At 38.0% G+C, this 11,390-nt stretch overlaps 1 protein-coding gene across 1 annotated transcript in view; it reads left to right on the top strand.

The window, feature by feature from the left end:
• Positions 1-1,003: 1,003 nt before the first annotated feature.
• The window catches only part of LOC137978400 (usherin-like), a 54,134-nt gene continuing 43,747 nt past the window's right edge, over positions 1,004-11,390 (top strand). The window contains exons 1-6 of the mRNA XM_068825296.1: positions 1,004-1,709; positions 3,749-4,062; positions 6,639-6,702; positions 7,036-7,306; positions 8,182-8,372; positions 9,990-10,220. Coding sequence (XP_068681397.1) covers positions 1,234-1,709; positions 3,749-4,062; positions 6,639-6,702; positions 7,036-7,306; positions 8,182-8,372; positions 9,990-10,220 — 1,547 coding nt within the window. The 5' untranslated portion in view covers positions 1,004-1,233. The remainder of the gene's footprint in view (positions 1,710-3,748; positions 4,063-6,638; positions 6,703-7,035; positions 7,307-8,181; positions 8,373-9,989; positions 10,221-11,390) is intronic.

Genomic DNA, 11,390 nt, shown 5'->3' with positions numbered 1-11,390 from the left:
TTTTAGCTGCAAAGGTATTAGCTCCTGTAGTTATTCTGAAATTCGTGATGAAACAAAGCATGTTACCTTTCGCAAGGCGCGTGCGCACACTTTGCAATGTGCCACTCCAGTGCTTTACGATACTGCGTATCGCTATGCTATCGTTACGTGCCAACGAGGGAGTCACTTTATAATACATAGTTCGTAGATTTGTATTAGAGTGCCTTATGATTTTTGGAACCCAATAGTACATGTAATTTTTATTTCAAAGTACTGCAGTTCTACTTATCTAAGTTAACAGTAAGAAATAACAAAAGAAATGTAAGTAAACCAGTTAAACTCCTTGCTCACTTTGTATCGCGACCAAGAATGTAAATGTTAACGTGTTTTACAATAATACCGAAATTACTGCTATGATTTTTGCACGATAGTAATTATAACAGGAACTTGGATGAAATCAATGCCATGTACAAATTCGTCATTTGAAGTGTTTTCAGTGTGACGCATGTTACAGGGAATCACACTCTCTTGCATGACACATGAAAGTTGTTTCACTTGTAGAATTTTTATTTTGCAAGATACAGCCATGAATGATATGTCAAATTGATCGTTTAATTGTGTACCTTTGAGAATTAAATCAAACTGTTTACATCTCAATGGTCACAAAACGAAAAACAAACTTCTTTGCTTGACGACAACAGCGGCCGATAAGAACACGTCGTGTATAAAGCGTTTTAAAGCTCGGCATATAATCCATGTTAACCTCCCATATGGTCTCCCTACACATATTCCATATATGGTATCTCTCTATAAATTTGATATATTCAAAATTGTCTGTTTCCGCTCACTTTTTGCTTTAAAAAAATTTCAAAATGTAATGAGATGCTTTCATCCACTGTTGTTCTTCCTCTCCGCATTAGTTTACCAAGTAGCGACTGGTTGCCAAGGTTTTTTCAAGCTCATTAGCCAATGAGAACCGTTGTGTCCTCAGCATTACGGAAATTTATTCAACCTGCATCAACCATAATCCATGAGTTCGATAGTTGATTTCAACGTCTACTTTTGAATCTGTTGGCAAAGCGGAAAGCTCTTTTTGTGGTTCCTGGAGAAGTTGGAGATGAGACTCTATCGGTATTCGAACAATACTTCTAATTGAAGTGCCTTGTTTGTACGTGTGTGTGTGCATTTCAGTATAATTATCGATCTCATATTCGACTCTGTTTGGATGTCAAGTACAACCACAAGCTCTCAGAAATGTGCATGATGAGTTTAATTCGTCGCTCCAAAGGCGGAGGGTATTTTTTAACGTGGAGTTTGTTATTTCTGTGGCATCAAACGCTTACTAGTGGACAGCCTGGTTACTTTCCAAATTTAGAGGATCTTGCTCCATTTAAGCCAGTCAGATCGTCTTCTACTTGTGGAGCAACTGCAACTGACTACTGTCGGTCTTCAAAATCACCGGCTTCTCTGCAGACTTGTTTTATAAACACTTGTGTGTTTGGTTGTTGCGCGAACTGTGGTTCTAGCAAACCCGATGGTTTAGATTTGGTGAAAAGTTCACTCAATCAAAGTGTTACTCAAGATGGTGAACCGAGAAATGGCTCGAGTGTAAATTCTTACCGGTTTCAAGGAAATTCTTACATACAAGCGTTACGTTTTCCTCCCGTAAACTACGTCAATCCTGGTTTCACTGTAAGCGTGTGGATAAAACAAAAGGCTGGAAATCGTGGGTAAGTGATGGCCCGGCTTTGTTTGACTTTATTGCTGATTCACCCTGCAGCTACATGCTGTGGTGATCCATGGAAATATATCTTATAGGGACCAGTTTGACTGGCTCATGGCAGCGAACACTGGTCAACTTGTGTATGTTTAACTCGCCTACAACTCGCCTTCACCTGATACAAATAATCGACCACATGCGCGAGTTTGGTTGTGGATGAGTTTTTATGCACTGTGGGTAGGAAGGCGACGTTGTGTGTGTCAGTGCAAGCGAGATGCTAAAGTACCTATCACCTCAACACTTAATTTATTCCCCGAAATCGTCCCAAGTACATGGTGTTGTTTTCAGAACCTTTTGATTGAAATTTTACTTTCTAAGGCCACGTTCAAACGTCGAACTTTTCATGTGCCGAATCGAATGCAAATGAGAAAAATCTCTTGTTTTCACTCATTTGCATTAGATTCGGCACATGAAAAGTTCGACGTTTGAACCGGGCCTTATTGGCTTTGAAAGAGGGGACAATTGGTTGCGTACCTTTGATCCATAACCAAGCTAGCAATGAAGGGGAATTGGATCGATACCAGCTGGGTAAGGGCTGACACTCACAAAATAATTTGCATTGCTGTTTTTAACCCTTTCACTCCTGTGGGGTTCCCCATTGACAAGTAAAATCTGGTGTTAGCCAGAGTAAAATCTAGAAGTCTCAGTGGCCCTTACAGGAGTGAAATGGTTTAAAAGAACTACAATATCTCAATGCAAAGCTGTCTGTGGCATCAACCCGGTATCGAACCCATTCCCCTGCGCTGCATCAGGTTATGGATCAGAGTGTGACCAATTTTCCCCCACCTTTCAAAGCCAATAAAAAGGTGAAATTTTAACCATAAGGTTAAAAAAACAACGCAATTTATTTGGGACGATTTCGGAGAATAAAATGAAGTGGAAAAGTGTGTTGAGGATAATTAGCCACTCTCAAGGGCTAGATTCTAGAATACACATCCAATTTACTAGTTGCATATAAAGCATGTACATTGTATTATTTATGGGATGCCTCGTTCTGCAAAAGGATGCTGCTACAGGAATACCATTATAAGTGTCCTGGTATTTCTAAAATCACTCCAATGATACGTGAAGTACTATCCTTGAATTTATGTAAGTAGTCGTAGTTAAACTTGTCTGGATTTTGTGCATTTTTTTGACAAATAATAATTATTAAGTTATTTCATAATGGTAGAGGAATTAAATATTCTTTTGCTTTGATGCAAACAATGGGTAAAATTCAAAAGAATAATAATTTTGTTAATAAAATTGAGGCTAGTGGGAGACTTTTGCTCTGTCTATCAGGGTAACTTGTAAGATGATAATATTATACACTGATAACACTGATCAGGTGTTTTTAGTCTAGGGGATCAAACGTGTAGCTAAAACACAGCGGATTGTGAGTCACTGAACTTCCCTTGCTCGTGCTGTTGTGTCATTGTAATTTACAAGAGATCAGGTGGACCTGCAAGTCTTATCAGGGAAAGACAATGATTTCATGATCACCTGCAATTAAAATCTATGACAGAATGGTGGTATTAAGTGGTGATAATGGACGGCGAAAGAACATCTATTTTCAGTTTCCTGAGAATCTCATTTCCGTGCAGAAACACCCAATGACAATTGTGAGCTATCACACGCTTCGTTGTCAGCTATAAATGTGACAAACACAGTACATGTATCTCCACCTTCCCCTCAGTCAACCAATCAAATTGAATTGTGAGGTGTTAAAATATCTACCAATCAGAATCGACAGTCATGATACTGATGTAAATATTACATGGGAATGAGGTTCTCAGGGACTGAAACCAGAGATTAACTTTTTTCATTGTCTGTTGTCGCCGCTTCGTGTCTAAATTTCGTCTGAGAAGAAAAAGAAAGAAAAACCTCTTGAACCAGGGTAAGAGACTAATATGTGTATCACCATAGTAATAATTATTTTTATTTGTGACATTATATTATTATTGTGACTTACCTAATGATCTTTTTTGTTCCAACCCTTTTTTCCAACAGGACAATCATTTCCAAGGACCAACGGAGTACCCCACCTTATTCCAATATTTTCCAGCTTATCATACAAGATTATGATTTGACGTTTCGTTATATGCCTGTTGGTGGAAATGCGTCGCTTACAGTAACATACACCCTTTTACAGAGTGAGAGTGAAAAACTCAATGCAGACGAATGGCATTTTATAACTGTAGCAGTCATTGATAATAGTTTGTCATATTACATTGATGGCGAGCTACTGACTGTCAGTAGTGTCATTTTAAGTGGTCCCCTACAGGATTCCATTGGTGTGATCATGATTGGTAGGAATGATGCCGGTAAGAAAATTGCCAAGAGCATGGGTTATAATTTAAGCTACATGCACACTGTACACTCAGCATTCAGGTCTCAGTTAAAAGTCACCCACTCGCAGACATTAGTTTGCAGGCTTATAATCTGGCCCTAACAAACTATTAAGGCACTGTTACACTGTGAAATGTTTTGTGCAACGTGTTTCGCAATGTTTTGGCTACAAAATTGTGGCGGGACAAGTTGCACGAAACATTTCACAATGTAACATACCCTGCAACGGCCAAAATCATTGCGAGACAAGTTGCAAGTCAGCTGTTGCCGAAAGTAGAATTAGGTTCTACTTTTCGTGCAACTTGTCTCGCAACAATTTTGGTCATTGCAGGGTATGTTACACTGTGAAATGTTTCGTGCAACTTGTCCCACCACAGTGTCGCCAAAACATTGCACGAAACATTTCATAGTGTAATAGCACCTTTAATGATTTAGTATCAATGAAAGTAAGTCAGTATCTGAATGAGCATTTCATCACATTTAACATTACATGTTTTTTAACAAGGGAGACCAAAGTAAAGGTATTATTTATAGGCCCTAACACTGTCAAAATCAGAAAGGCACACCCTGAAATGTACAGAGATGTCCAGAAATGGCCTTAATTACCGTGATGCACATAAATTTCAATATAAAGCTTCATGAAGTATACCCCTTGCTCTTTGACTTTTCCCTTGGAACTTCAATTTTAAGATGATGACACTCATGTCTTGGAATCCAGACAGGTAACGTCACATTTGAAGTGTCCCACAAATGCTGCTCTAAAGTATGGATAAACAGGGGCAGTCACATGTACGGAAAACACAGGTCTCAGATCACAAGTCTCTGTTTTACCAATACAGAGACCTGTGACCTCAGAGACCTTTGTTTTGTACCTGCTGGAAAAAACAGCTGCATTTACCTGAAGCTAAAAATAACGCTCATCTTTACGCTTACCTTGTTGTTGGAAACAGGTAGCAAAGGCTTCAGCTCTAAGGAACACTTTGTGTTGGATGTGAAATTGGGGCTGCATCTTAAGTTATGTGCATTTTTGGACATATAAGTGAAAAATATGACTCAGAGAAGGTTAATGTAGATTGTTTCAATTCCTGATGATTCCAGCCAAATCAGAGGGCTGCAACCCCTGTGTGGAGTCGTAAAAATCTCTTTAAGCATGCGAAGTGCGTGGCTTCCTGCAAATTCCTACAAGTGCCAATAATCATTCATTATTGTTATACCAGCCATTTGTCAACAGCAGTGTCTTCTTGAGTATTGGTACTTAATACTGTATTTCAGCCAATCTGATTTCTAATCTGCAGTTTCCTTTAAGAATTTGGGAATGAACTCTTGAGGAGATAAAGTTATAGCAGCAGAAACTGTGCATTCATTTATCTCATGGGCCTTGTAACAACTAGCAATCAGATGATCTTTTTTAGTGGTCTAACGTTTTCACTAGTCTTTGAATGCATAACCCCTCTGCTTTTCCATAAGGAAATAAAAAAAGCAAGAGACGAAGTAATCATCCTGCAGCAAGTTGAGTAATTATCATTCTGTTCAAATCCACTTTAAGAGCAACGGTTACCTTGTGACACCTAATTCCAACAACAATCAATCAGCAGATATTTGATGACAAGCCAAAAAATTAAAAGCATAGTGCCAACTACATAATTATAATTATATTCAGTAATGCTGTTTTTCAAATTCTACAAAAAAGTCATGTAGATATATAGGGTGGTGCGATTTTTCCTGCTTTTTTTCTTTCCCTTGTGCCAACTTGAAGATTTTTATTATTTTCCTCTGGTTCTCTTAGAGATTTCATAACTATATACATGTACCTGCCATCTGGTTTGAAAAAATGGCTGAAATTTTTACAAAAAAGTCCTTGTCCTTGTGATAAACTATAGATGGTTTTCAGTGATGCGACGGGACGGCCATGTTGAATTCACACAAAACAATTATAGCTCATTTTTTGCATTACAAAGGACTTTTTTCTCTATTGTTCTGTGCACCAACATGGCTGCTGTGGCGTCAGATGAAAACCAACTACATGTATAATAGCTGGTATTCTTATAATAACAATAGTTCTGCTCTTCTTTTCCATACATAATCTTTAAAGGGGCTAGGTCACGCTATTTTAGGTAATTTTGTTCAATTTTGTTAATTATGAGCTCTAAACGTCAAATTGGCAGAGCAAGAGTCTTTCATTTGCAAAATCATGGCCACATAACTACTGAGAATGATTTTCCAGCTGTGCAAATGACATTTTGATATAAACTGATATAAATTTGAAAAAAGGTGGGCCGACGTTTTTCAAATTTACCGAATTCAATCCATTTCAATCCTCTCTAGTTTTGTCCATCCATGTCCCTTCTTGGCTTCCCGGTGTTTTGTTACAGTTCTTCTATAGTTTTGAACAGTTATTTTGATATTTTAGTTAATTCTACGACCATTCGATCAGTGCTGAAATTGCCTAAAATTGCGTGACCTAGCCCCTTTAAATTTGATTTGCAACTTAAAGCCGTGGTTAATTTTGCTTGATTTGCATATTAATTTACAATAATATTATTAATTTCAGGCAATGATCAATATGAGGGTTTGATGCAGGATATACTGACGTACCCACAAGCATTGACAAACAGGTAGTAAAATTAAATCAGTTGTCAATGAATGAGGAATACCACAGAGTTGGGAAAAAAGCAAAAATCAATAATAATAATAGCTCATGTGCAAGTCTGACTGTCTTACCCCATTCTTCTTGCATGCTGGCAGTACTCTCTCGATACCCAAAACAAGTGAGCTTGCGAGCTCGTGGGCTACTTCTTGTCAGAAGACTGACTTAAACCATTATATTCTTAGTTTTATATTTTTTGTTATTAAGAAAAATTACTTGTGTGTGTGTGTGTGTGTGTGTGCATAATAATATTTGCAGACTTGCAAGGATTTATCTCTTTTACTTATATTTATTTTCTCAGAGAAGTGGTTGAAGCATTTACTGGCACCCTGCCATCGGCATATGTTGCAAGCGGTTGCCGTTGTCCACCTACGCATCCTGAAATTATGATCACAGCTCCAGCAAGGTGTCGTAGAAATGTGGAAGGTAATCTTGATGACACAGTGCCTCGCTTGGCTGACACAGCGCATCCGATTGAGCTGGCTACTGATGGAGATACACTAGGCTTTTGGTTGTCGGAGCTTACAGAAAATGCCACCATTGATATCAATTTGTCTTACATGCGATTACAGGTACAGGTGTATTAATGACGCTTCAGTCAGTCCTAGACTTTTTGTTGAATGTTTTATAACTGTTTAGACTGATTACAGTCTGGGAATTCCATTGAAATTTTCCAACTGTGAAGGTGGAAAATATCCTTAATTGGCAAGCAAATTATCTTAAATCAAACTTAAATCTATTGGACAAGTGTTTTTGGAAAATCATGTGCAAAATACATGCACGTTATTGTCCCGCAGAGTAATTGTCTTGTAAAAAACAATGCCTAGTCATTACTAAAAAATTGTCAATGAAAATAATTATATTCAATTTGACAAATTAATAATAATGATAATAATAATAATAACAACTTTAATTATTTAAGTGTCGATGGATTTAGCACCAGAACACTAATTGGGGATACTAATGAAATTAACTCAATCAAATCAAATAATTTTTATTGGTTTTTGTTGAGACGGGAAAACCAGAGTAACCACTCAGAGAGTAACCAGAGAAACTTCTTGGTGCAGAGTAGAGAACCAAAACACTCAACTCACATGTGACGGTGAGTCTGGGAATCGAACCCGTGCCACAATATTGATGGGAGGTGAGTGCAGCGTCTCACCACTGTGCCGTCCCTTGCTCCGAAGTAGAAAATTACCGATAACAACAAATTAACAATTTTCATGTAAGGAATTTTCATTCTACACGGCTTCACTGTAACTTTAAGTCCAGACATAGGGAAATCAAGTAACCAGTATGTTTCACAAAGCAGCAGGGAGTACATGTCCCTTCACCCTGACCTCTCCCAGATGCTATTTCCATTGCAAGGTTTTAAATAGCAAATTAAACAGTCAAGCTGTTTGTAATTTGGCAACCTTTATAACATGTAATTTGTTTCCTATTAAAGGTGTTCTATGTTCTCCTAACCTTCTATGGACCTTTGCCGAGTGCAATTTCAATTCAACGATCAACAGATGGGGGAAGAACTTATCAACCATGGCAATATTTTGCTGAAAACTGTCAAGGCTCATTCAACCTACCAAATAATGGGCCACTAACTGAACCGGATGCTGTTAACTGTATTCAGTTTAACAACACGTAAGGTTTCATCTAGAGCTTCATCAAATTTGCAGGAATTATAAAAGGTTCATTACCTAATTGAACCTTTTATAATTAATTAAATATTTGGGCTTGCTATACATGTATAAACCCATTGACTCTTCCGAGGGTCCCTGAGGACACCCCCAGGTGAAAAGTAAAATTGTTTGGTGTTTATAGAGTCTCACTCCCAGGCGTCAATGGGTTGAGTGAGGGACATAGTTTTCCACTGGTTAATTACTGAAGCTAAGTTTATTACTAATATATTTGGACAAGTTTGCTTTGCACAGAGGTGCAAGATGAAAATTATTTTATAATATGTGTATAACAGGACTCAAGGTATCGCAACTTAAAGGTCTTTTCACCTCAGGAAGACCACTGTGTGACAGCAGCTGAAACTCCATGCCCCAATTGGAAACAATATGGGTGAATTAACAAATAATTGATGTCAGTTTTTCATGCGTTTGTCCTGTTATTGATCATGAATGTCGTCATATCATTGTCAAAGTAGCAGTAGCTGTGGATCCACCAGGCGATAGCTGCAGACAATGTTATGACGAAATTCATGATCAATAATTAACAGGACAGACGCATGAACAACTGACATCAATCTGTTTTTTACAATTAACAAAAAGGCAGAGGGGTCAAAATTAAGTCAAAACACGAGAAGAGAGTGAGACAAAAATGCGAGAAACTTCAATCTGACGCGAGCAATATTGCGTCATTATCGCATAATTTGATGATAAATTATAAATTTATGTATCTGTCCACTTATTGACAATAAAAATTAGCCAATGAGCGCACGAGAATTTTTGCAGTCATTGCAAAATGTCCCATTGATGCAAGTTTATGAATGAGGGTTCTGAGATGAATGAAGGGGTTTAAATTTCCAAATAACCTGACTACTTTAGTTCAGTCTTGGTGAGGGTAAAAAGCAAAAATTTGGTAAACCTCATCAAATGAGTGGATAATTAAAACTAGCAAGTGACAATAATTGTTAGAATTTACTAGCAGGTATGTGAGCTGATGCTTTTAGCAATAATTATATGGCCCAGCCTTCATTGGAGCAAAGTAGTGAATGATTTGTGGGAGAGATGAGTAAAGCTTGAGTATAATGACCCCGAAGAATATTATTATCAGTGAATGTTTTATTCACCACCAACTGAGTAATAATCATTATAAGTATTTATTTCTCAAGCCAACTCAACCTAGCATTGTATACAATGGAAGCATAACTATATGTATTATTATATATTGCTTCAATGGTTAAATTTGAATTCTGACAACGAATATCCAACCAATACTGATGATTACGGAAACCAACCCGGCCTAAAGAGTCCTCATGGGCCCGATGAGGATAAGTAGTAGTACTGATGATGAACTCTGAGTAATTTGAGCGCTGGGTGGGAACTAGGGCTCTGAAATTTCAGCCAGCAAAGGCAGACAGCGAAAAAGCAACTGACAAAAGCACTGAGCACATAATTTAAAGGCTACTTGGGCCCAGACCCCTGAGCCAGCAGAAAATACAACTTACTGCTATCCATAACAAAACATCAGAAACATTCTCTTGACTTGTGATAACCCCTTTTAATAATTGGCATTATCAATATTTTTCAGGGTAAGAGAGTCTAGTGGAGAGATAATAACCTTCCGGACAGAATACCCACCACCAACAGATGGTATTCCTGTGCGTCCATTTGGACAAGGTTGCAACAACCTGTACTGCTCTGAGAAACTGTTGCAATTTTTGAAAGCTTCTAATGTTCGGCTTCATTTTTACAACCACACCTTGGTGGTGAATCCACAACATCGGTATTATGGCTTGGAGAGAATTCATGTAGTGGGAAGGTAGGCGATTAGTTGACACTTTGATGTCATTATATATCGTAAGGACTGGGCATGATTGATATTTAAGTGCCTATACAGTGTAAGAACTGGCCGGGAAATTGTGCAGGGTTTGATCTTCAATGCTCAGCAACATGGAAACTCTTTAACTACCTAGTCATTATTTTATTAGCTCTCTGAGTGGGCTGTTTATAAAGAATATGACTTAATATTAGTGTTCAGTTTGAGTGCTCTCAATTATTATTCATTTGGTACATGTAATTGAGGGATTTTGTGTTTTAATACTTCCAAGCAAGTACAATGTAGCGGTACCTTGTGTCTCTTTTTTGACCTCAAAATGGAAAACAAATTGGCTTGAGGACAGTGCCTACTATTGTTATTGTGCATACATTCTGTACATCTCGAGACACTCGGATTTCCTATGGGTGCATGTGGTGCTTATTAATACCGGCAGGTCTAATTTGCAGGTTGCAGGTCGCAGGTCGCGGGTTGCAGGTCATTGTTTCACTAATACAGAAAGTATCCTAAACATTCATAAAAGCTAACCTTAGGCCTAAAAACTTTTGTTTAGGCCTAATTAGGCCTAAGGTTAGCTTTTAAGAATGTTTAGGATACTTTCTGTATTGGTGAAACAATGACCTGCAACCCGCAACCTGCAACCCGCGACCTGCAAATTAGACCCGCCGTATTAATACAGGCGGTTCAAAACTTTGCAGAGAAAGCAAAACTTACTAGCAAGTTCTCTTGGTATCCAAAAAGAAAACTGAGATAACCAAGGCATGCATTTTTCAAAATTATTAGCTTCAATTTGGAAAAGAACGCCATACGTTGCTGTAATTATCTTTGAAAAATGTGCAGGTTACCCCCAGATTTCTTTTTGATTTTAACACTTGTTAAGATCAGTGCTTCTGCTTCAAGTTCAGTAAACCATGGCAAAATTATCCGTTGAATTAGTAGCCACCGTCCTTAAGATGTTGCTTTAACCCTTTCAGGCCCGATAGTGCCAAATGGCACTTATAGATTTTACTCTGTCTAACGCCAGACGATTTTACTCGTCAATGGGGAACCCCTCGGGCCTGAAAGGGTTAAGCTCAGAAATTGACTGTGGGATCTAAGCAGATGAAAACTGGCTGCAGATTTTGTCATAAAATTTTGACTTTTTCCTATAATAAT

The sequence above is a fragment of the Montipora foliosa genome, chromosome 12 (assembly GCF_036669935.1).
Source record: "Montipora foliosa isolate CH-2021 chromosome 12, ASM3666993v2, whole genome shotgun sequence".
Taxonomy (NCBI): domain Eukaryota; kingdom Metazoa; phylum Cnidaria; class Anthozoa; order Scleractinia; family Acroporidae; genus Montipora; species Montipora foliosa.
This window is presented reverse-complemented; position numbering and strand designations above follow the sequence as displayed.